Source organism: Triturus cristatus, chromosome 3_1 (genome assembly GCF_964204655.1).
Source record: "Triturus cristatus chromosome 3_1, aTriCri1.1, whole genome shotgun sequence".
NCBI classification, from domain to species: domain Eukaryota; kingdom Metazoa; phylum Chordata; class Amphibia; order Caudata; family Salamandridae; genus Triturus; species Triturus cristatus.
The window spans coordinates 440,768,432-440,795,332 of NC_140583.1; the positions used below are offsets into that span (position 1 = coordinate 440,768,432).

A 26,901-nucleotide genomic window follows, 5' to 3' on the forward strand; every position below is an offset into this window, starting at 1 on the left:
GTTTACCATTTACCTGGGGGAAGTCTGCACCGCTATCCAACAGAAAACTTTCTAGACCATTGGTGTACACCAAGAATAAAAAAGGAGCCAGGATACATCCCTGGTGAACACATCCAGTAGATGGGATGGATTTTGTCTTCTCACCACCTGGTCCAAATCGAATCCTCACTGTTGTGGCAGCATGGAGCCTGCGAAGCAGGATGACCAACGGTTCTTCAAACCCCATGGTCTCCATCATTTGCCACAACTTACCTCTACATACAGTGTCAAAGGCACTGGATAAGTCCATGAAGGCCAGGTGAATACATCTATGCTTGGCCCTCATGTACTTACCCATAATTAAAGCCAAATTAAGACACTGCTCTGTGGTTCCTTTGCCTCTCCTAAACCCATACTGGGAATCCACGATAATACCTGATGACTCAGCCCATGTTTCCAGGCGTGCCAGTATCACTCTTCCCATCAACTTACAAGACGCATCTATTAATGATATCGGTCTGTAGCAGCGCGGATCACCCTTGTCACCCTTTTTAAAGATCGGTACCACTACCGCCTCTTGCCAAAAAGTTGGAATACGCCCTACCACAATTGCTCTAAATACATTTAATAAAAGTGGTGCCCACACCTCAACGTTGTGTTTAAAAAGATCTAAAGGGACTGCATCGGGCCCTGGGGCCTTTAGTATGGTGCCCTTCCTTAAAGCAGCCTCTACCTCTGAAAGAGTGAGTGAAAGGCTAAGCGTTTGGGCTGACTCCAAATGGAGATCGCCAACCCCCTCATTAGGAGTTCACAACGTCACCTCATTTGGATTAAAAATTCTTCCATAATGTGCTTCCCAGGTATCCCCCGGTATATGCACTAGCATATTGCCCTTTTCTTCACTCTGTAGAAATGGGCGGTTTATTACCTCCCAAAATAGCCTGCTATCCCTCAATTCTGATGCTTTTCTTAAGTCTTCCCATGCCTTTGTCCTTAAATCTGATTTTCGCCTATTGATGACATCTCTGTACATTTTCCTGGAATTTCTAACAAGCTCCCTATCCCGTGGTACTTGATGTAATGCCTTCGTTAATCTTGATTGTGCTTCAGAACATTCAGCATCAAACCATTTGTATCCAATTTCTTTTTCCCCCCCCCACGGTTTTTATGAGGTGGGATGCCACATTCCCTAGAAGAGCCTCAAAGTTCTTAATGATTAAATCTGGCTCAGTGGTGGGGGTTAAGCAAGCATCTATCCCTACCTTATTTGTCTTAAAAATCTCCACCTCCAATTGCCTTGCATCTACCTTATCCCACTTTAAGGAGACCCCTTGATTCTGGCTGTATTTTATTGGCTGTTCCGGGGTCTGAACTCTCTCAAGGACAGGGTTCAGACTTAAGATTAAGGGGTTATGGTCGCTAGCAGAATTCACTTCAATCTGAAAATAATTAACAAGATGAGTATACCTGCTAGAGACCATGGCGAAATCAATTACGCTCATTTGGCCCCCTGTACCTTGAAAGGTGGGTATACCCGATGGTCTAGAAAAACTAGGCGTGTCCAGGACACAAAGTTCATTAATCATAATGATATTAATCAAAGCATCCCCTTGTTTTGAGTGCTTAAAATGTGCCAAAGGCTGATCACATAAGTCTACCAAACCACAGACTCTAGTCCCGCTAAACTTGCACAAAGCACAATTAAAATCACCTATCCACATAATAAAAAGGGGAAATACGATGTTAGTCACTTTAACAATCTCATCCTGTAATTTTAAAATAACCGATGTAGCATGGGCATCAAATATATTGTAGTACCAATTTATTAGAAGCAAGGGTACTGGAAATAAATCCTTGATCATAAGCATTTGGTACCAGGGAGATTCCACCAATGAAACCGCTTTTATCATATTATACTTCACAGAAATAGCTGTCATGAGGCCACCCTTAGCTCTTCCAGCATGTGAGGGCTCAGCGTGAACATTAAACATTTGATATCCGTCCAAGCTATGGCCACTCTACTCCAGGTTTCTTGAAGGCAAATTATATCAAAGGATTCGATTAATTTTAACCACACCGGGTCCTCCAGCCTCTGAGAAAAACCAGCTATGTTCCATGAGATCAAGCGGAAAGGGCAACCCTCAGCCAGACTATCTTCTTTCCCCAAGAATATTGTTACTTTCGGCTGGTTCACATCACTCTCACCCTGAATTATTCCTACAGGATTAATTACTGCATCAGGAGGTGCCAATTTTAACTGTCTGGTGTTGTCTCTCCCACTCCGATTTACTGCCATATAAGTATTTTCTATGCCCAAAGGTGCCGTTGCTCTTTGTTCTACCTCTCCTCTCCCTCCCTTGTACGCCACTATGGGGACAATCAACGGATTACAAGATGGATTTATATTGCTAACCGTCTCTACCCAAAAACCAACTGCTTCATCTGAGTTTTTCCTCCTGGGGCTAACAGCCATATCCCTAGACGTATCTTTAACCCCGCTATTAGAGATGCAATAGTTCCGGAGTCAATCCACCCCCTCCAATCCCATGAGTGGGTCGAACCTATTTCTTAGCGGTAGATACTGAGCTACCCAATCCAATCTGTTGTTACCAAAAGGTCTGCCTGCCCCTACCAGAATTCTGTGACAAACGTGACAAACGTGGCAAACCAGGATTCACACAGGGGTAGTAATAATGAAGGCCTATTGACTGGATATCACCTGAACGGCCAAACCTTGGTTCCCTACATATATAGTCTACAGCCCAAGGATCGCTAAGGTTAACAATTATACAATCTCCCTCGAGATCCTTAGTACTATGGCCTAACCAAGCCACTCTCCTCACACCTAAGATATATTAGAGCCCAGGGGGAATCTCCTATTCTTACTAAGCCAGAAAATGACTTTATTCTTAAGTTCCCTATCTGATTCGTGGGATTCTGGGCTAAGTTCTGGTACCCCTGTTAAGATAATAGTGAAAGTCATAGATAACGGGGGAGATTTACACATGGGAGCCTCTTTCTTGGCACTTCTCTGCCCTGGGGTGCATCACTCAAAGACTGTCTGACCACCTGCTTTGGATTAGGAGCCTGTTTAGAGGCGACCACCATGGCTACCTCAGTGCGTTGAGCTTTTCTAATTGCTACACCTTTTTCCCCTGTGGCTGGTTGAGTATTCTGAACTACGGCATTTACATCTGTCACAGAATAAGCGGCTTTAGCATTCCTAGCATTTCCTGAGGGTACAGTGGGAGGGACTCTAACATCCTTGCTTTCTATGCTTTTAATCAACGCATTGAGTTTTGATGTGTTCCCTTGAGCCATTAACTCTAACTGATCTAATTTTGCTTTGATTAGTTTCGTTCAATTGATCAGGGGCAATATTAATGACCTTACTAGTGTTTCCATTTTGACAAGATCGTCATTGGGATTCTGTTGGTTCAGAGGTAGAACAGTGTTAGTTAGAACACCATTTGGGATAGGAGACTGGACCACAACCCGTGGGGAATCGCTGGGGTTTTGGGTTTTTGTCAGTCTCATGCCACTACCCTTTCTATGACCTCCCCCTCTCTTCTTTTTTCCAAGATACTGTCTCACAAATATGATGGATCACCCTTCTGCTGTATTACATATGCATTATATTCTTTGCCACTTCTAATACGGTGTATGGAATATCTGTCAAATTTGTGTTGGAGAATCAATCCACCACGCTATAAATCAGGCCCTCTGTCTAGACACAATAAAAACTATTTTCAACTAAAACGCAGACAAGAGGACTTTAATTTCCACCATCCATCTCCATAGGAAGTGATATCTTAGCATTTCCCAGCATCCACCTCTGTAGGAAGCGACACTTCATGCCTTCTCACTTCTTCAATCACCAGCTCAGGGCATCCCTTTGTGCCGTTGTCCTCAATGCCATTGCCTGTTTGGGCCTAGTACGATAAGGAAGGCCCTTGGACAAGAACCCTTGTTCTACTGCAACCTAAAGTGCAAAAATATGCACAAGTTCCAACACACATTACAACACCAAGCCTGCTTCTCCTGCTAGACCCACCATTCTTGTAGTATCCTATGCTGGTCATCCTTCAAAGCTCTATTCCTTGCAGATCTCGACAATTTAATCAAAGTTCCTAAAGCCACTTCCTACGAACATGATTGCAAACATCTTTCATGAAAGCTCTCTCCAGAGAACCTCTCTCACCTCTATTCACCATTGTCAGACACTCTCTCACTCAAAGAATGTTCCCAGAAGCTCTCAAGACAGGTCAGATCCTCCCACTGCCAAAGAAACCTTCACTAGGCCCGGATGACCTCGCCAGCTATATAGGCCCATTTACTCACCTACCCTTCATCTGCAAGTTGAAAATCACATCAACCATCTCCTGCACGACTACCAATGCGACTTCAGAAAACATTGCAGCACAGACACATCTACCTTCTAGATACTAGAGAATGCTTGGCTATAGATGAAGATGGCCCCTGTCTCCAACTATTGTTGAACTTCCTGGCTACCTTTCACCCCATAGAGCATCCCACGCTCATCCACACCCAGACGTTTTTTAATGGAATTTATTTGCAATGTCCTTCAATTGTTCTCCTCCTACCTTTCTCACACAAGTTCGCTGACATTGGGCATCTCTGGGTCTATGAGGATCTGGATCCCTATTCTCTGGGAGCAGACGTTCCATACAGTCCTCCGTAATCTTTAACCTCTACATGGAGTGCATTGGGTCTCTACTCACCATTATAATCATCCAAAATGAAACAATAAGTGGATGACACACATCTCTACTTGAAAGATTTTTCCACTCCAGACATCCAAGGACACAAGCACTGACTTCACCTAAATCCTCACCTAGATGTCCAGCATTTACCTGAAGTTCAACCTCACCATGACAGAATTATGGAGATTTACCAAGGACAACAAACAAGGAATAGTACAAACCTGGCTCAATGGCACGAGTTCTGATGGCTTTGAATCCCCGCTATGACCTAATGCCAAGTCACTTGTATTCAACTTGGACATCACTCTCATCCTCAACGAATGCATTGAGAAAACAAAAATGGCCTGGTACCAGCGTCAGTTCAAAGATTTCAAAGTCCCAGGATAATTAAATTTGGCACTGGTGGTGTTCAACTGTCATAACAACAAGGCTATTAAATATGGTGCTCTTTTGTGGCGGTGCTGCAAGACATTTGCCTACAGTGCCCTTAATGTAGGAACTGATCTAATGACATCTTCAAGGATATTATAAAAGGGATGAGCATCAACCATCTTAAACTAAGCTCCTAAAAAAAAAAAGAGTGAATTCTCAGGCTCTGAGTGTAGGAGAGTAGGGTCTGCTTTCTATGTTCACCCCCACTTTTTGCTTTTTGCTTTACTGGTTTTCGACTTAGATGTGGCTGTGGGCCTGCTAATCAGACCCACAGCCCTGCTGTTCTCTCTCTAAATTAATACTATGTACTTTAGGTGCATAACCTCATTGGATAGTATCACCTTATTGGCCCCTGTACAGTGTACCTTAGGTACCCAGGGCATAGGTGTACCCTAGGCCTACCAGGGGCTGCAGCATGTATTATGCCACCCCTGGCCTGGCCTTCCATTATGACACAACTGGCTGATCACTCAGCTGGGGCAAGGTTGTGTAATAACCCATTGCTTAGGTGTAGTATTCCTATACCTACTTTATATATAGACCCATGTGTACCTATCAGCCACTCCTATGGCAGGCCTTAACAATCCTGGAGGCAGAGTGCTTGGTAACATGTGAGATAGTGCTCTAGCATGAGCTGAGCATGTCTGCAGCTTTCGGAACCATGTCCTTATAGCTGTTCTATGATATAGCATACCATAAAGTGCCTTATAATCTTAAACGGTTATGGTAACTATGGTTTGGCTTTATCAAAACATGTCGTGTAAGGTGTCTAACACTTTGGAATAATACCCGCATCCCATTTCTGGGGATGAGGATAGTATCCCTCCCTTCTAGAGGGAGAAAACATGTTGAAACCTACTTACCCGGTTAAAGTTAACCAGAGCCCCAGCATCACAAAATGGATGCTGCTGCCACGACACAAGTCGGACCTGCTGCTGCTGGGAGTGATCCCGGCACGGGAGGCTTGGACAATAGGTTTCCTGCCTTGGGAGGTGCGAGCACCACCCCAGACAGGCCTTAGTGCATTGGGGCAGGGAGGGATGAAAGAAACTAGACACTGCCTGGGGCACACAAGGTGTCCCATGCATAGTCCAGTTCAAACCGGTGCTGGGGCACTCCAGCCCCAGTCCTGGCGCGAAACTGGACAAAGGGAAGGGGGTGTAACCACCCCCCTCCCAGGTCCCACCCATAAGGCGTGACCTAGCAGGCAACCCAGCCCCCCAGATTAGTATAAGTGTGGTAGCTGGGCCCCAGGAGCAAAGATTATCCTGAACCTGCAACTTGAACAGAAACTCTGGACCTTCGACATTCGACGAAAGAAGAAGACTGAAGAATCTCCCTTGTGGCCAAGGAGTGGTCACCCTGTGCGAACAGGCACCATCAAGAGACTTACCCTTTGCTTTGCTAAAGTTCTACGAGGGACCGACTGCAGAGCCCGACCAGAGCCTTGACTCCCAGACTTCTCCGACCCTGATCCACATCCACAGCCGAGCTGAGATCCGTGGAGGTGACGAGAGACGTGGGACCGGCTACCTGGGAAAAGTGGCGAGTATCTTCCAACGCAGCTTCTGAGGCACCCTCGAAGTTGTGCACCGGGGATTGAGAAGCCCCAACCCAAGCACCATCTGCACCGAAGATCAGCCCCCCACACTCCACGAGTCCTTCGTGGGGCCCTTCTGCATTTTCCTGCTTGCCGCGTCTGTCTGCTTGCTTGCCCGTTGGCTAGCAGCCTTTGCGACAACACACCTTTGATTTTCCACTGCTGGTTTGGCTCCTCCAGACTGGCTCCTGCTCCTCTGCAAAAGAGAAGCACCCCAGACCTTCCTGGTCTGCACCAGAAGCAAGTCCTCCATTCTTCGTGGGTTCCGCTTGCCAAGGCTTGGTGAGTCCTAGTTCGACTTCGACGCCGCCGACAGCACGAGCCTTCGTGGGACAGCTTGCCTCCTGGTCCTGGTCGTCCTCGACGCCTCCTGGTACCCGTGGCTGCTGCGACAAGCTTCACCTCTTCACCTGCAATCTCCCGACATCGCCTGGTTCCTTCCTGGTTCCACGTGGTCACTGGCTAGTGACCCAGACTCTGTCCCTTCTGCTTGCCGGTATCCTTCCTTCTTGATCCCGGCCTTGGGATCCACCGGACACTCTTCACTGACTGCCTGTCAGCAACTCTCCTTCAGGCATCCATAGAAGTCCACGACGAAACCCGACGCAAGTTCACACCTATGCACCCGCAGCTCGTGGGCTAGGTAACTTGGGTACTCCGGTGCTCACAAGGGTATTGACTATCCTAGGGTCTAGTTTCCGAGTCTCGACTTCTAGCTATACCAGAAGTGTCCTAAAACTGCTTATTTCTGAACTGTACTATTTCTATCGATTATACGCATTACGCGTGAGTGTTTCCACTCTGCACCTGAATCCCGTGGGCCTCCCACTTCCTAACCTTGGGTAGTATAGTGTAGCCCCAGCGATTCCCTAGGCCTAGGCCTATCTTTTTTCCGTGACAGTGGTCCTTATACCACTTACTTAGTATATGGTTTGCGTGGCCCCTAGGGCCTAACTGTATTACTTACCTGTGTGACTTAATGTATGCTTGAATAAGACTGTGTTGTACTTACCTCGAATCTCATAAAGAGTGCTGAGGGTTTGACTAGAATAAATACACTTTATTTTATATATATATATCTGTTGTGGTGTCCTTTCATTTGGTATTCAAGGGGTTACAAATGGTATAACAGCTGGCTTCACATGCCATTCAGAGTTTAGCCTAAGACTGCTCTTGTCCATGCTACCACTAGGATAGCTGGTCTATAAGGTTGACTTTGCAACCATAAGGGTTGTTTGGACTGATACAAGGTGTACACTAGAACTAGTGACATCATATATCAGGCCAACTTCTCACATTGGTGAGCAGCGGTTGGGATCTGAGCTTGCTGTTGTAATACCATTGTAATCTTGAGATACTAAATTGAAAGATCACACAGATATTGTTTAGGTACATATAACATAGATTATAATACTTAAGTCCTACTGGACTTAGTTGTTGTAGGTTGAAGGGCCTAACACACCCTGACTACAACTACTAGAGAGGTTGAGTAGATACAACTAGTGTAGGTAGGTGCACACACCACACCCTCACTAGATCATGTCTCTGGGAGGAGATCTAGTAGATTCTCTCTCAGGAGGGGTAGGTCTTAGAAAGATCCCCTCTAGATATGATACCCTAACTTTTCAGGAGATGAGACAACAGTGTACCTCCAGAAAGTTAAAACAGGGTGCAAACCCTACCCTCCTTCAGCTAGTAGAGATCCTAGAGGAGTATGATGCCCTTAGGGCCTCCCAGGCTGGTACCCTAGGTACAGGGGAGGGTCTACCCGCTACAGATGAGTCAGATGGGACTTCAGATGAAGAGGTAGACAGTCAGGTCAAAGTAGGAAGACTTAGCCAGGCTAATTTAAGCTTACATGGGAGTCTGCATGGGCTCCCCCCATTCAGACCCCCAAGTGGACTTAACCAGAGAAACAGGAGAGACAGATCCCCTTCAAGGGAATCCATCCACTCCCATGTCTCTAGCATCTCTAATGCCTCTTCTCACAGGGGAATGACTTCCCACCAGAGAAAAGAGCATGAAGCCAGAATGAGGGACGCTAATCTAAGGATTGAGAGGGAAGAACTTGCCCTTGTCAAGGAGAAGCTTGCTCTGGTTAGAGAGCAAAAGTTAAGTGGGTTAGAACCCACTGGTGGCAGCAATATCCCTAAGGATAGAGACAGGACCTATGATAATAGAAACCTGGGCAAGATTGTCCCTCCCTACAAGTGTGGGGATGACATCCACAAATGGATAACTGCTTTGGAGAGAGCTTGCAAAGTACAGCAGGTACCCCAAAGTCAGTGGGCAGCTATCTTGTGGCTCTCCTTCTCTGAGAAAGGTAGAGACAAGCTCCTCACAGTTAGTGATCAGGATGCTGACAATTACACTGTCCTGAAGAGTGCTCTAATTGATGGGTTTGGCCTAACCACTGAACAATACAGGTTGTTGTTCAGGGATACCCAGAAGACACAGACTCAGGACTGGACTGACTTTGTAGATTGTGCCACTAAGGCTTTGGAAGGCTGGCTATTGGGAAGTAAGGTTAAGGACTATACAGGATTGTATAATTTGATCATGAGAGAACAAATCCTTAACAACTGTCAAAACCAGCTACTGCATCAACGCTTGATTGATTCTGATCTGACTTCTCCCCAAGAATTGGGAAAGAAGGCAGATAGATGGGTCAGGACTAGAGTTAAGCAGAAAAAACAGAACCAGGGCGGTGATCAGAAAAAGGCAGACCAGACGGGTAATGATCAGAAACAAAAAAAACAGAAGTCTTCACCAGGCCCCCAAAAGGCTCAGGGGGAGGGTGATCCCAAAAAGGATAAAAAGAAAGATGGCCAAAAGAATCCATGGTGCAACTATTGTAAGTCAAACTCACATTGGCTTAGTGAGTGCACCAAAAAGGATAAGACCCCAGCCACCATTGCCCCTAAGGCAACTGTACCCCCTAGTTCAGCTGTAAGTGGTGGTTCCCAGCAAAAGGGTGTAGTAGGGTTAACCCTGGGAACTGAGGAGGATTCTGGCCTAGTCAGGATACCTACTCAGGCTGTTCTGATCTGTGATGGGGACATAGCTTTGTCCTCTACTATAGGCCCCAGTAACATGGGCAAGTACAGACAGACTCCTTTTATCAATGAGAAAATGGCTCAGGCCTACAGGGACACTGGGGCTAGTGTCACAATGGTGACACCTGCCTTTGTGGACCCTGGACAGATCATACTAGGTGAGAACTACCTAGTGACCAACGCTAGCAATGCCACTACCTCCCATAGTGTGGCAATTGTTAACTTCTCCTGGGGAGGGGTAACTGGCCTCAAGAAAGTTGTTGTTAGTTCAGACCTTCCTGTGGAGTGTTTACTGGGCAATGATCTTGAAACTTCAGTTTGGTCTGAAGTGGAGTATAGGACCCATGCAGAAATGCTGGGGATAGATGCACATGTCCTTGCTGTGACCAGGTCACAGGCCAAAAAGTGCAACACTGAACAAGTGCTGGATCCTGGAACCATGGACCAGTCACAACCCAAGAGAAAGAGCAGTAGGGTAAAGGCTGTGCCTTCCCCCCTGCCTCAGGTAGTGGATCAGCCCTCACAGGAGGATGATCCTGAGAGCCCTGAAGGAACTGTCCTAGAAGAACTTGAACCTGATCAGGTTGAGTTTCTTGGGACAGGGGGACCTTCAAGGGCAGATCTGTGGCAGGCACAATTAGACTGCCCTTCTCTTGAACCCCTCAGACAGCAGGCTGCTGCTGAGGCTGCAGGGAATGCTCAAGGTACCCATAGAGTGTATTGGGATGAAGGGCTGCTGTATTCAGAGGCTAGAGACCCCAAGCCTGGTGCATCCAGGAGGCTGGTCATACCACTGAAGTTCAGAGGCTTCCTTCTTACCTTGGCCCATGATATTCCCCTTGCAGGACACTTAGGCCAGAACAAGACTTGGGACAGGCTTGTCCCTCACTTTCACTGGCCCCATATGTCAGAAGATACCAAGGAGTTTTGTCGCTCCTGTGTCACCTGCCAAGCCAGTGGCAAATCAGGTGGCACCACAAAGGCCCCCCTCATACCACTACCTGTGGTGGGGGTTCCCTTTGAGAGAGTGGGCATAGATATTGTAGGACCAATAGACCCACAAACAGCATCTAGGCACAGATTCATACTGGTGATAGTGGACCATGCCACCAGGTATCCAGAAGCTATTCCCCTGAGGACCACAACAGCTCCTGTTGTGGCAAGGGCCCTACTTGGAGTATTCTCCAGAGTGGGCTTTCCAAAGGAGGTCATTTCTGACAGAGGTGCCAACTTCATGTCAGGATATTTGACTGCAATGTGGAAGGAGTGTGGCGTGAACTACAAGTTCACCACACCCTATCACCCACAGTGCAATGGGCTTGTGGAGAGATTCAACAAGACCCTAAAGGGAATGATAAACGGTTTACCAGACAAGCTTAGGCGAAGATGGGACATCCTTTTACCCTGCCTTCTGTTTGCTTACAGAGAGGTCCCACAAAAGGGGGTTGGCTACAGCCCTTTTGAGCTTTTGTTTGGGTATCCTGTAAGAGGACCCCTATGTTTAGTAAGGGAAGGATGAGAGAGACCTCTCAGACAACCCAAACTTGACATAGTGGATTATGTACTTGGTCTCCGCTCCAGGATGGCAGAGTATATGAAGAAGGCTTCTAAAAACCTTGAGGGAAGCCAAGAACTCCAAAAAGCTCGGCATGACCAAAAGGCTGTGCTGACTGTTTACCAGCAAGGGCAGAAAGTGTGGGTGTTGGAGCCAGTGGCCCCAGCAGCACTCCAAGACAAATGGTCTGGACCCCACACTATTGTTGAGAAAAAGGGAGAAGTCACCTACTTGGTGGACCTTGGGACTCCCAGAAGCCCCCACAGGGTGCTTCATGTCAACAGATTGAAGGCATATGTTGACAGGGCAGACATGGGCTTACTCATGGCTACAGATGAGGGGCAGGAGGAAGAGAGTGACCCTCTCCCAGACCTGTTGACTCAGAACCCTGATGATGGCTCAGTTGATGGTGTGGTCTTTTCTGACAGCCTCACTGTCCATCAGCAACAGGACTGCAGACAAGTTCTGCAATCCTACAGACCTATGTTCTCTCTGACCCCAAGTCAGACAAACTGGTGCACCCATGAGGTGGACACTGGTGACAGTCTGCCTGTGAAGAGTAAAATCTACAGTCAACCTGACCATGTCAGGGACTGCATAAAAGTTGAGGTACAAAAGATGTTGGAGCTGGGAGTCATTGAACCTTCAGAGAGCCCTTGGGCTAGTCCTGTAGTTCTTGTGCCAAAACCTCACACCCAAGATGGTAAGAGAGAGATGAGGTTTTGCGTGGACTACAGAGGTCTCAATGCTGTCACTAGGACAGATGCCCACCCAATACCTAGGGCAGATGAGCTCATTGACAGACTGGCAGCTGCTAAGTTTTTGAGCACATTTGACCTGACAGGAGGCTACTGGCAGATCAGACTAGCTGAGAATGCAAAGGCCAAAACTGCTTTCTCGACCCCAGGAGGACATTATCAATTTGTGGTAATGCCCTTTGGTTTGAAGAATGCACCTGCCACTTTCCAAAGGTTGGTGAATCAAGTCCTTACTGGGTTGGATGACTACTGTGCAGCTTATCTTGATGATATTGCTGTCTTTAGCTCCACCTGGGAGGATCACCTGGTCCACCTGAGGAATGTTTTAGAGGCCCTGCAAAAGGCAGGCCTCACTATCAAGGCCACTAAGTGCCAGATAGGGCAGAGCAAGGTTGTGTACCTGGGCCACCTAGTTGGTGGGGGTCAGGTTCAACCACTGCAGAGCAAGATCCAGACCATAAAGGACTGGTCTCCTCCAACTACCCAGACTCAGGTCAGAGCTTTCTTGGGCCTGACTGAGTACTACAGAAAGTTTGTTAAGAACTATGGGTCCATTGTGGCACCACTTAATGACTTGACCTCCAAGAAAATGCCAAAGAAAGTTCAGTGGACAGTAAGCTGTCAAAAAGCATTTGATGACCTGAAGCAGGCCATGTGCAGTGCACCTATTCTGAAAAGTCCAGACTACTCCAAAGAGTTTATTGTCCAGACAGATGCTTCTGAGTTGGGTGTGGGAGCTGTTCTTTCACTACTTAATATAGATGGTCAAGACCAGCCCATTGCTTTTATAAGTAGATGGCCGACCCCTAGAGAGAAACGTTGGTCAGCTTGCGAGAGTTTAAGCTATTGGCATTATAAATGACAATACCTTTTATTTATATGTTTTTATAATTAAGTCATAAATAAAAGGCATTGCCATGTACAATGCCAATAGCTCAAACGCTTGTAAATGCGAGACCTATCCAAAGAAGCAGCAACCATTGTCCCGGGCGGCTTAGAAAGTGAAAGCACGCATGGAGCGCTGAATGTTGCACGAAAGCATGTTGTGCCTGCAGTAGGAGAAACTATTTAAAGAAAATAGTGCTCACAGACTAAAAAAGACTCACCGTGTATCAACCGAAGTAAAAGGGCCAGTCTTCATGGGAGGTTATGAATGAAGACAAGGCGGTACTAAAGGGGGACTAACAAGCCAGTTAACAAATCAGAAGCCAGCATTCACAAAGGACAATGATACAAGCCTATAACAAATATGGGCAAGGCTTCTATTACATACTCCAATATAGCATGGCTCGCAGAGCAGCACATGCGCTGCCCATGCTCGACCTAAAGAGGAGGGCTGATGGACCTTTAAATTGAGGACCAGGGTCAAGACTGATTTGCATGTGGCTGGGTAAAATGGTGTGGCACGGTAAGCAAAGGAACAATTGATTTAACCCAGATCTCTAGACTGGAGGGGAGTGTTTGATTCGTTCAGCATTCCATCCATCATTTATTTGTGCAGCATATTTGGACCTTTAAATTAGGCCTTTGTTTTGGGCCCAGCTGGAAGTGAAACTAATGAAGCCCTTTCACCACAGACAGGCTGCTGCTCACATATGAAAGATAGACAACATGCAGGTGATGATGGATGCATCCCGGTGTCTGCAAACTCAGCATATTTCACTGAGGCTAGCAAGATCCCTGATCTGACTGCACAATAGCTGCCAGATCCCGGATCCAGCGGGATCCCCCTGCATTCCAGCACTAGCACCAAGGAACACTAACATGCCTCAGCTCCTAAGTCGATATATAAACAAGACCTCTTGAAGGTGTCACATGATCTGCCCAAGACTCCTAGCCCTAACAGTAATAGAATCACCAGGACCACCATGCACCGCAGTGCCCCTCGGAGGATGGCCTATGGACAGCTTCACCCCACTGTGTACCAAGTGAGTCAGCAGCCTGGTCTGCCCCTAGGAATACTTGTTTACTGAGGAGACCCAGAGAGGGAGGAGTGAGAGGTCTGTGGATCCCAGGGGAGTCAGCGGCCTGGTTCTACCCCCAGGATTACTTGTTTACTGAGGAGCTGCCGAGAAGGAGGAGAGAGAGGTCTGTGGATTCCAGGGGAGTCAGCAGTCTGGTTCTGTCCCTAGGATTGCTTGTTTACTGAAGAGATCCTGAGAGGGAAAGAGTAGGTCTCTGTCAGCTCCAAGGCTCCATCTGTGTGTCCCAGAGGAGTCCGCCGCCTGGTTCTACCCTAAGGATTACCTATGTACTTTGCGGGGGGAAGTAAGCGGGCTCCTCTGCTCGTAGGGTTACATTACATATGTATTGATACCTCCATGGAGTGGTGGGTTGAGTGCTATCTGCCGCTAGACTGGCCCCTGTGCTAAGAAATCCTTCAAATGGAGGGGTGGCTCCATTTTCACCGAGAAACCCCTGAAAATGATGTACAACTCCTGTAAGCCCCTCGGTGTGCATGCCTACGGTGTTAGTCCTATCACTGATAGATGCCCTCTTCTAACCCCTGGATGCGCAAATCCACGTAGACAGCAGTAACCCTAGGATGGCAGGAGAACTACCGCTCCCACGTCTGTCTGGGCACTAATGATGACGCGTGACCCGCTCATGCCCCCAAAAACCTCTCAGGTGCCCCTTATGTATTCTGAAGGTTTTATATAGCGCGAAAATTACCCTTGCGGGCATCAGAGCGCTATACATGGGCCGAAAGTAGGAAACAAAAAGAACACAGAATTACATAATTAAGTCTTGTAATACAAACATCAATTGAGGGCAATATGTACAATGTTTCATGTGAATTTCCTTAAGAGTAAGGATTTTACTTCTTTCTTAAAAGATGTAAAAGAAGGATTCCGTCTGGTTTCCGCGGGCAGTGCGTTCCAAATCCTAGGAGCGATTCCAGAGAAGGCACAGTTGTATGTTTTCTTTTTGGCAAAGCGCTGAGGTTTCAGAAGAAGACTGGTGGTACTTCTGAAGGATCTGTTGCCACTAGAGAGCACCAATTTCTGGGCCAAGTAACTCAGAGTATTGTGATGTAGGGCTTTGTGAGTCATGCAGGTGATTTTTAGATGAATTCTAGCTTTGAAAGGTAGTCAGTTAAGAGTTCTGAGGTCGGGGTAATGTGACAATTTCTTTTTGAGCCCATGATGAGCCTAGCCTCTGAATTGAGCGAGGCTCTTAGAGGGGCCGTTGATGATCTGGGAAGACCGCAAAGGGTTGCAACTCCCATAGTTTAGTCTTGGTATTACTAGTGCTTGAACTGCCAGTTTGAAGTCATTTACGGGAAGGAATGGTTTTAATTCTCTCAAGCTATTCATCTGAATGTTTGCTCCGTTTGTTGCAGCACTAATATGTTTCTGCATGTTTAGATTTCTGTCAAGTATTAATCTCAGCGATTTTGATGGGTCAAAAATATGAGGATGGCAGTTGAGCGCTGTTAGTTGTTTAAACCCTTCTTCGATGTTAGTAGTTTGGTTGGGAGTTGCAATTAGGAGGAATTCAGTCTGAGCGTGTTTAATTTCAGGTGGTTTTCCACCAGCCAAGTCTGGGTTTTTTGAAGAATTGAATTGCGAATTGTGATGTCATCCAGATAGGTGATCTTTAAGTATAGTTGTGTATCATCAGCGTACATGTGATAGTGGATATTGGAGGAACAGAGAATTTCAGTGAGTGGTTCCATGAAAAGGTTGAATAGTGTGGGCAAGAGGGATGAACTCTGCGGTACTCCTAAAGTGACTGGGACGGCTGTAGACAAGGATTGATTGGCCTTGAATCTTTGGGATTTATTTTGGAGGAAAGAGGTGAACCAATTTAGAACAGAACCTGATAGACCCATTCTATATTTCACAAGATCGAGAAGATTGTCATGTTTGACGGTGTTGAACGACAGAGAGAGATCAATAAGGATTAGCAGACAGGCTTTGTTTTGATCAAAGATTTTTAGTGCGTCATCTATTATGTGAGTCATGGCCAATTCAGTAAGGCTACACCCCCCATTGACCACTAAGCACCTCCAGTACCTCCCAGACTTATCAGGAGATTTCAGCCTCGAATACCGGCGGTAACGGAAGGAATGGAGGGGAAAGGGTGCCCACCAATTATGGAGTAATTCCAAAGAACATCACAAGACTAAACGCTTACTTTGTCAGTGGGAAGGAGACGTGGTTTTAACTAGCAGCAGAGCATCTCTCAGAGAGTAACACATGTGAAGGCTCGCCTGGGCGGTGTGTGCCTGCACACATCACCTCTGGTCACAGGGACAACAGGATAGGCGTTCACTTACTTTTGCATCTAGCTGACCTGGGCGAGGAAACTGCACCACATGATTCATATCCCACATGAGAGCGTGAGACTGCTAGGGTGGTCAGGTGGGTCCATGTCACCAGGCAACCACTTTACCTTCCTGGACTTTGCTCTTACATTTCATTGTTACCAGGTGTGCTGATCCGAAGTGCTCAATTGAAGTGAACGCTAAGACTGCATCTCCCAGAATGCACTGATGTTTTCTTACATTTAAGCTCCGAACTCCCCTACAGGCCTCCCCACCAATCCTTCCTCGGATCCGAGCCTTAATCGTGCAGGTGTAGAGGCCATCTGGAATTTGGGTCACAAGTTTAAGTCAGCAGCGAGACCAGCATACTCAATTTAGCACGGCGAAGCAGCAGTGAGAAGACATATAGGCGCAATAAGAGCCACACATCGAGGTACATTATTTATTTCCTCATGTCCACCTCACCAGCTGGCTCATTAAAGAACCGAAATGGGCAACTTCTCAGGAAGCATCTGCGTTACTTATAGCCCAGGCTCTCAGCCCTCAATCACTGCGGGCCTCCCCGCAAGCCACACATCCAACACCCCACCCCCAGGCGGACATAAACCCCCCAAAATGTGAAAGCGCAAGTGAGAAGCTGGGTGCCCCGCACTCCCTGATAAAATTACTGTCATGGTTTTAAGAGTGACAAACTGACAAATACAAACAACGATTTAGGGCGCACAACCAGGAAGGTCGGCTCACGTACAGCTGGGTGATGAGTTCCAGAGCAGCAGATGGTCTCATCCGCTGCAGAACCGATTCTTAGGAGGTGATCGAGACCGTCTTTTGTGACACGGTAGCAACTGAATGATTAGGATATTTACGACGGGAGGTAAGATTAGAGTTTAAAACCTTCCACTTGATTAGGGGGGGGAGTGGTGAACAAAATGAAAAGCAACATCAGTGAAATCAGACTATGAATTGTTAACGCTAAAAGCTACTGGCTGCTTTCAAAGCGCACGCCCGTGAAGGAGATCATGGTATTTGGCAATGTAAAAGTAATGATGAAAGGGGGCCCGTACTACAAGATGAAACGCGCTGCCCATGCATATTAAACATATACGCATGACGGACCATGAAGCAGGCGCCATGGTGATAACAGAAAAAGCTGAAGTAGTCCCTAAAGGAAACTGATAGAGCCCTACAGCGCAACTAAACTGTAGTTGGTCGGTGCTACTAGACATGAAACAGAAGTAACATGTAGGAGCGCCAACCAATAAGGACCCAGAAAAGCAGAGCAACACTGTAGTGACTCAATGAAAGCAGCAGGCGGGATTATACTTGGTATATATATTACAACAGGTCTTCCAGACAGTGCATGCGCTGCCTAGGCTCGACCTCAAAAGGAAGTATTTGTGCTTCCTTTCATGATTGTGGACATATTGCAGACCAAGTTGACAGATTACATATCTGTTAATATTGGCGCAAGGACACCGACCACCAGGTGAAAACAGGAAGCTGAACAAAGGTCCAACAGTGACCCGGCTCTAATTGATAACATCAAGGCTTCAACTGAGTCAATTTGCAATGGTTAAAAATCAAATAGCAAAGAGACAAGACTAAACTGAGGATCGTGAACTCCAGTTTCATAAGTTGAAATCAAATTAAAATGTTAATTACTTTCGATTTTTTTTCATTGAATAAGTTGGATAAGGATTCACACAATTTATTTGAACCAAAAATGTTCTGTTTGTGCAAAAGAAGGAGAGTGCATACTTTTCAGTATTTTAACAAAGTATCCTAGTCTAGATTTCCACAGCTCAAATTTTCTCTGCAAAGTAACTTTTGTAGCTGATTTTCTATACGTTTTTATTAACATTTAGCTTCATTTGAAAATGTTTAGGCAGTTGTTAAAAGACTCTCCCAATCTTTTGCCGCTTTTCCGTACACTTACGTATGGCCCTCCAGATTTATCCAGTTTTTTCCTTTATAAGTTCAGAGATCCCAAATTTTAAAATCCATTCCCTCCCTAGTGAAGTGCCCGGGTATCTCCTCATACGGATGGCAAGTGAATAAGTTGGAAACCTCTTTTATCTCCATCTATATACTGATCAGACATATGAGGACAAAAAAAATGTATTAAAAAAAATAAAACATTTAGCTCTTGTTTATATCAGCCATGGCTGTTGTCTTTAATGTAAAATGGGAATGGGTCAGACCATACCACCTTGATTAGTTCTGCAACAAAAGTGTCTCATTGATTTTTAGAACGAGATACAATATATGGCCTTACACATGAGAAAGCACTTCTTTTTCCATGCTTAAAACAGACCAGTGTGACAAGTCTGTGGACTCATGCTAGAAATGGGATTTCCGGTTGGCTAAGGATTGCGCCAAAGCCAGGCAGAAACCACCACTCTAGTCAGGGCAAGGGAGTTACACGCTGAATATAACCCCTGCTCACTCCCTTGGTAGCCTGGCACGAGCAGTCAGGCTTATACCAGTGACAATGGGTAAAGCGTTTGCGCAACACACACACAGCAGCAACACACTAAGCACATCGCAAAAGAAACTCCAAACAAGGTTATATCAAAAATAGCCTTTGTATTATCATAAACACATTAGAAACACAAGCACACATTTACACTGCCAACAGCCACTAGGCAATATTCACAGGGGATTATATACAGGACCAGGCCAATCGGGCCACGGTCAGAACCACGAAAATGCAGGTAGTAAATATAAGACACAACCAGCAACTACTGGTACAATAATGACCTCAGCATTAGACACCATCCTAAAATATCATAGCATGACATTAGGCCCAAACCTTATTAGCATAAACACATTAAGCATTAAGCCTCACCAACATAAAAACATTATGTAAACACCTCATAAGCATGAATCGTCATAGGCATAAACACATTAGGCCCAAACCTCATTAGCATAAACACATTGCGCATTAAGCCTCACCAGCATAAACACATTATGCAATAACCTCATAAGCATGAATCATCATAGGCATAAACACATGATGTAAGGGGCATCACATTAGGGCTTTGCGCCCTACCAACCTAAAACTGACCCTAGGCCAACTAGCCTTTTCTGGGGCTCAAGTGCCCTCTGTCCCAAATGTCAGGGCTTAGTCCAGGGCTATCCAATTAGCCCTCTGGCTCCCAATACAGCAAAACCAAAGTGCGCAAGTGCGCTGTGGCGTGGGGTGCAACTCACCCCTTCCTCATCTAAAAAGAAATGGCCCCTTCGGTGCAACTGCCCACTACGGCGGCGCAGCTGAGGAGAAGGATCAGGCCCTGACACTACTAGTGCCTCTTCGGTCCCCCTCCATTACTCAGGGAGCTAATCAACAAACTTGCCCCCTTTGTTGCAGCTGTCCCGTACTGCGGTGCAGCTGTGAAAACCAAACTGCACTCACTATGCTCTGAGAGCCCCCTTTTTAATGGGGCTCTTCCGGTGCCAATCTCGGCACCCCAAAGTGACCAAAAACATAATTTAGCACTGGCCCTAACACTGCCTGGTGGGCCCCTTCTGGGATCCTACACCCAGGATTGCCTCCACGTTGCAGCTGCCGCTAACGGGCGGTGCAGCTGAGGGAATTCACTTCGGCACCACTGTGCCTTGGGAGCCCCACTCACCGGGTCTGTTCCTCGATGGTCTCTACCTCCTCCGGTCTCCAGGCACCGACAAAGTGCCTCGGCCGGCCCCCAACAGACTCGCATCGCAGTCCCACTCACCGGGGCTCTTCTCCTTGCTTTGAAGAGATCTCCGGCTCTGTAGTTAGTCCCGTGGGGCTCCCACCGGCACACGGGGGCCACGTCCTCCTCTGTCTGGCTTCCGGGTAGCCTTCTCCTTTCTCTGCTACGGGGGAAGGCGGAAGTAGAGCCCGCGAGGCTCCGATCAGCTCCTTCGGCAGGCCCCGCCCACAGTCAGGTGGTTCTTGCCTGACTTCCGGGTCGCCGCACTCAATCGCGGCAGCTCCTTTGGAAATTTCAAAGTGCGGGGTGGGCTCCCGCCACACCGGCGATAACACTGGGAAGGCTCCTGCTTGGAAGTAGGCATAAACGTGGGGCGGGCTCCCGTCAACAGGAGCACCAAAAATGCGGGGTAGGCTCCCGCTAGACCGGCATCCATGCGGGGTAGGCTCCCGCCGTCAAAGATGCACAAACACGGGGTGGGCACCCGCTAAAAAGCATAAATGCAGGGTGGGCACCTGCTAAACAAGGCAACAATGCGGGGTGATCTCCCGCCTCATTAGCAGCACGGGGGAAAACCTACGCCGGGGCTTCCCTCTTCCACGATGGGCAGCTCAGCACTGTGAAGCCCCAGCATTTTCCCCGTCCTGGGAGAGATAGATAGCGCTCACGAGGCGCTAGGTCCACAAAGTTCCAGGGAAACACAGCTGGGCCCAGGCAGGCCAGTACACAGGGCCCTCCAGCAGGAAGGCAGTCCCTTGTAGCAGTTCCTCCTGGGGCCCAGCAGCAGCACATCCAAGTAAGCACAGGACCAGCACAACATTCATGTGGTCACAGCCCCAGTATATATACACCATTTTCTTTGTCTGCCCTGGCACAGGGCTTGGGGGAACCAGCCTGAGCTGGTTCTGGGGTTTTTTGGAGCACTTTGTGTACAGGGCTCCTCTTCCCCTTTGTCAGGTGGGGGCTCGTCATCAGACACACCACAGGGGTGCGGAGCCAGCATTCACCCAGGCAGTTACAACCTATTCAGGGTCAGGGGACTACTCCTCCCACTACTCCACATGCAGATGCCCTATTCAGCCTAGTGCTGACTCACCCTTACCCTCCTGGAGCCACACACACCTCACCATCCCATGTCACTCAAAAGCCAGACATGTAATCCACATCAGGCAGGCAGACACATAGCACACAGAAATGCCAACTTCTAGAAGTGGCATTTCTAAAATAGTTATAATAAATCTGCGCGCACCATTGCGTAGCATTTATTATTACTATTCCAAACATACCAGACTTGACCACGCTGCTCCTCTCATATCAGGAATTACCACTGAAACACTTATCAGGGAATCCCCAATGCAATCCTATGGGACGGCAGCCTCACAGTAATGAGAAACCAAAATGGCTGTTTGTCACTACCAGGACATGTCACACACTTAAGGAACATGTCCTACCTTTTACCTACAATGCACCCTGCCCATAGGGCTAGCTAGGGCCCACCTTAGGGGTGACTGACAAAAGGGGGGGTCACAGACATGGCACACACTTTAGGTGCCACGTCACAGCGGCAGTAACACTGCACGCACAGGCCCTGCAATGGAAGAGGCCTGAGAAAGGTTTGAAAGGCTACTGGGTGGCGCAATCAGTGCTGCAAGCCCACCAGTAGCATTTAATTTACCAGCCCTGGGTATATGAGATACCACTTTACAAGGGACTGACAGGTAAATTAAATTAAATATGCCAAACAGGTGTAGACCAATCTTTACCATTGTCATCACAGAGCGCACACGCACTTTACACTGGACAGCAGTGTTAAAGTGCCCAGAGTCCTAGAACCACCAACACCATGTCAGAAAAAAGGCCAGTAGGAAAGCAAAATGTTCAGGGATGGCTCTGCAGAAAGGGCCAAGTCGAACAACTCACAATTATTTTTAATGTTCCACCATATATTGAATTTACCCATTATACAAATATGGATAGAAATAGATGTACATGTAGGTCGAGGTTAGACTAATAGTTATAGGTAATGGGGAAGTGTGATAGAAGAGGCTTTGGTTTTTTTAAATATTCCTTTTGTTTTTTAATATGGCTGCTGAGATTACTATATTAATTTCCCTTTTACTGATACACATGATTTTTGTGTGATTATGCATAATAAATAACAGATCATTATAAATACCAAGTATGGAGTGTGTCCACTGCTTTTAGTAATCAGAGTAAGGGCCTATACTTTTACAAATAACCCATGCAGGTGAGAGTTTGTCTGAAAGGGCAGCCTGACTCATATCACGGTAAATCTAAATGAGCCTAACTTACCATAGGGAAGAGTGAGAGACACCTTTAGGTAGCCCTTTCCTCAGAAGAGGATGCAGTAAGCAATGTCCTCTTGGGGGCTAAGAAAATCTTTCTGGGTGTGCCCCTCGATTTGAACGGGTTCACAATACCTCATGTATAATTTACAGACAGGTGACCACTAAAAACCTATTTTTAGCAACATGCACGATTTTCATAAAAATACCACATTTTTCACCTGACAACAAACTATTTTGTGCATATCTATGCCTTGGTGATTTTACTGGCAGTGCCAAAATTTATTTTTTGTTGTTATATTAATTTTAAAATAAATGTAGCAAAGGATAACATAAAAAACAAAGTCTCAACGGCCTAGTTTAGTAATTAATGAATGCGTGCAACAATATTTTCTATGATCCACCAACCTCTCAAAAAAGTTATGTTCGCACAATTTTATCATGACAGAAAATAGTGGCTTTGGTTTACACCCGAGTTAAAGGTGCCGCCGCTTTAGGACGAGCTTGACGGCTGAGCTGTCTGCCAGGCCTTTGTCTCTGCTCATCGAAACAAAATAAATATATTAGGCTTAAGAATTAACATTTCTCGCCTAATTCTATTGGCTGTTTGGAATATCATTCTGCCTCCTAAGAGGTGCCTCCGCTTCAATACATGAGGTAGGATATCCTTTATTCTGGTTAATGTAGAAGCCATTTTGAAATGGAAGCTTCCCACACAATAAGCAACACATTCTGCAGTGTAAGTAAATGCTAAATTGAAGTAAAATCTAAACATTTATCATGTACATGCTCTGTATTATGGTCATGCGTTCATTTTAATGAGACTTTTTGTTGTGGAAAAAACGCTACATAAAAATGTTTCTTCATTAAAAATATCACCTGGCAAAGGTTATTGATACATATGTTTCTTGATGAGCTACAGAATTACTCTACATAAGCTCCTGCTATTTTCTCAAGTTCAGATTGGCTGGTTTCTTTCCACTGTGAGCATGCCATTCAAGTGTCATTGTGGACCTTCTTCAATATAATGTGTTTTATTCGCCAGTTCCTTCTATGTCATGCGTTCTATGTTCCACTATGGTCCTTATCCATCTTGCTCGTTGTTTGTGCTAATACAGTCTCGATAAAATGTTGCGGTTCATATGTACACTATAGCCCTTCTTCCTTTTACGTTGTAGGTTGTATGTGTCACTAGGCTCCTTCTTAAATATAGAACTTTTATTAAATACTTTTGAAATTATATCACAATTACTTTTCTGTGCCATTGTAAGAAATGGTAGCTCAGCTACTCCGTTTAATACCGGGACAACAAGCAGGAGAGTTCTTCTCCGTGTTGGACGCCTATTAGCAGCCTGTGGTACTGCAGGCTTGTGTTCACTGTAGGGTCATCTAGCATTTGTAATGTCAATTGGCCTGGCTTTAATGTACATGCTGTGCTTGAATTCATTAACATATTAAAATCAGCGCTATTGGCTTTATCAATGTTTTGTAAAGTGGGTACAGCTTTAATATAATCAGGTAACTAGTGAAATACCAACATAGAGTTTATCTGTAAATAAAATTACTTTTACCTGTAAAATTAGCAGAAAGAGAAAGTATGCGTTTGCAACTCGCTGGAACTGTTCAAACAGATTAACAGGCAAGAAAGTCAGGATGTTGTACTTGGATGTTTTGATGCGATTATTCTGAAACGAAATACGAGAATGTGCCAATAAATACAAAACATTTTCATAGACTATGTTACAAGAAATCAGATTAAAATTGATCCTGTAAATTTCAGGCAAAGAGAATACTTTAAACATGCCATTATGTATAATTTTATTTTTAATAAAGAATAATCTACAAACAAGCCGAAACATTTTTGCGATTCTTGCAGACATGTTGAGATGTGGCTTTGCTCCTGCCTTAGACAAAGACTTCGATTTGGCAAGTCTTGCGATTTCCGGAATATGGGCCTGAGTGTTCGATTTTGCACTTTGCACCTATATTCTACAGTAGAAAATTGTTCATAAAAAAACAGCAGTCAGATCAGAGTGTGTAGGCTGAAAAAGTTTTCTGAGCAATTTCTACTGCAGGCTAAAAAGTAGATTGGTTTTACCCATTCTCATATTAGCTAAAGTCTGGCCTAGAGAGTAGCTGTCTGACATCGCTTATGTAAATAAGTAAAAATAATACTTAGAGAGGTGTTTGTGGCGGCCCTTTTCAGACATTGCTTTGTTAGCGTCGTCATCCACGATTCAGCCTTCAATAGAGGCATTTGGGGCCTCATGTAGGTAAATAAAATTTACCGGTTCTTAAATACCGAGCCGTACCGAATCGGTAAATTAGAACCGGTAAGTTATATGTAGGTAAAAATTCGGTAACAGTTACCGATTCGGTAACATTCGGTAATCACGAATCGGAATTCACCGAATCGGTAAATACCGAGGTGGTATTTACCGAATCGGAAAATACCGAGGTGGTATTTACCGAATCGGAAAATACCGAGGTGGTATTTACCGAATCGGAAAATACCGAATCGGTATGTACGGATTCGGTAAATAAAATCACATGACTTGACGAAACAGCTAATCCTGTGCAACGACAGCCCACCCAACCAGGAAGTGCCCACACCCAGGCAGGTGTACACAATTAGCCGAAGTGGCCACACCCAGGCAGGTGTACATAATTAGCCGACCCTGGAGAGGCTTGGAGTGCAGAGGAGAGGCAGGGAGCCGTTGCATGTGCGAGCGGGTAAACGAACAGCATGTCCAGCCAGAGAACACAGAAAGACGGAGGGGAAAGGAGGAGGAAGCTGAAATTTAGCCCCAAGGAACTCCAGGTGCTGGTGGAGGAGGTGGTGAAGCAGCACCAGAAGCTGTTTGGAAGGCAATCCCTGCAAGTGCCTGAGGCGGAAAAGCGCAACATATGGCTGGCCATCCAGGCGCAGGTCAATGCTGTGGGAGTGACCCACAGGGACATTGAGGTCCTCAAAAAGCGCTGGTATGACCTGAGGATTGTAACCAAGAGGAAGATGGGCGACATCCAGAAGGAGGCCAGCCAGACCGGAGGTGGAACCAACAGGGCACCTGTCCTCACCGAACTGGAGGAGCTGGTGGCGGCCACAATCCAGCAGGAGAGCGTCGTGGGTCTTGGGGACGCCGACAGCTCTGCCAGAGCCGCAACACACCAAGGTAAGACGAAAGCACAGCAATGTAGCCCCCCCTACCCCTATCCCACATCCCCCATTGTGAAACGAGAATCACACTGCAGTCCACACGTGTCAGTGCAGACAGGCAATGCATTCCGGGAGATGTAGTCAGGGCAACACTAACCATGACGTAAATGTTACAGGGCAACAAGGCATGTCACGCACTCGAGGCACAAGGAGACAGAGGACATATTGGAATGTGAAATGTTTTATTGTGACGCTTGCAATGCAGCCCTTCGGGGACACTGAGCCAATGTTGTATTTCTGTCCACAGATGTGACATCATGCAGGACAGGGCATGCTGCAGGAGAGACGGCACACCGGCCACAAGTATCACCTCTAGCCAGCACAAGTACAGACCAGGGAGCAGGCCCACTGGCAGCCGCACCACCAACACAGCCAGCCTCGCCGCACCCAGAGCCAGCATCACCTCACCGAGAGCCAGCATCACCACAACCAGAGCCAGCATCACCACAACCAGAGCCAGCATCGCCACTCATGTTCGAATCACCGGCCACATCTCCGCTTGCAGGTGTGAGAATGAGGAGGCGTCCAGCAGCCAGGCTACGAGCCTTAGACACCTCGTCAGACGACAGCATGGGCCCAGAAGACCGCACCGGGCCCCAGGAAGGGAGCCATGCCACTGTGCCCCACACCTCACAGGCAGCACAGACGGGAGCAAGAGGGCGCCGCAGGTCGCGTGTCCAGAGTCCACCAGCACCCACTGACGGCCATGGTGTCTTCTTGGGTCTCGAGGGCCAAATGTTGAAGCAACAGCGCCTGCAATCAAAGGCAGTCATGTCAGTCCAGAGGCACATGCGGGTGATGAGGACAACATTAGTCAACATGGACAGTAACATTAGCGGCATGGCTGCGGGCATTCGGGACATGTCCCAGTCAATCCAGCAGTTGTGCAGCAAATTAGATGCTGACATCGAAGCACGGCGCCGGGAACGCCAGAGAAGGGACACTACCAGCAGGGCACTCAACCGTCTGGCAACTGCGACTTCTCTACTGTGCCGGCGCTCTGTGACGATGCAGGAGGGCCTAACACAGTGCTGCAGCGACCTGTCTCGGGGGATGGTGCAGGTGACAAGTGCACTAGGGGTGCTAATGACTAGTCAGGCGTCGACAACTGCTGCAGGGGATGCTGCGGAGAGCATCGACACCAGCAGCAGCATCACACCCCCCGTCCCAGAGGCACGCAGGAGCAGCAGGCGGCTTGGGGTTGGCTCTAGTGAGGATGCACAGGCCGTGCAATCCACCACTGCAGCGCGTATGCGCAAACATTGATGTAGCCCTGCTAAGCCACTTCCCATTGGGTGACGTAACCCTG

General features: G+C 46.9%; 1 protein-coding gene across 1 annotated transcript in view; it reads right to left on the reverse strand.

Annotated features, from left to right (window-relative positions):
* The window catches only part of ATP8B4 (ATPase phospholipid transporting 8B4 (putative)), a 3,731,093-nt gene that overhangs the window by 3,260,644 nt on the left and 443,548 nt on the right, over positions 1-26,901 (reverse strand). Inside the window, exon 3 of the mRNA XM_085644229.1 lies at positions 23,947-24,060. Coding sequence (XP_085500355.1) covers positions 23,947-24,060 — 114 coding nt within the window. The remainder of the gene's footprint in view (positions 1-23,946; positions 24,061-26,901) is intronic.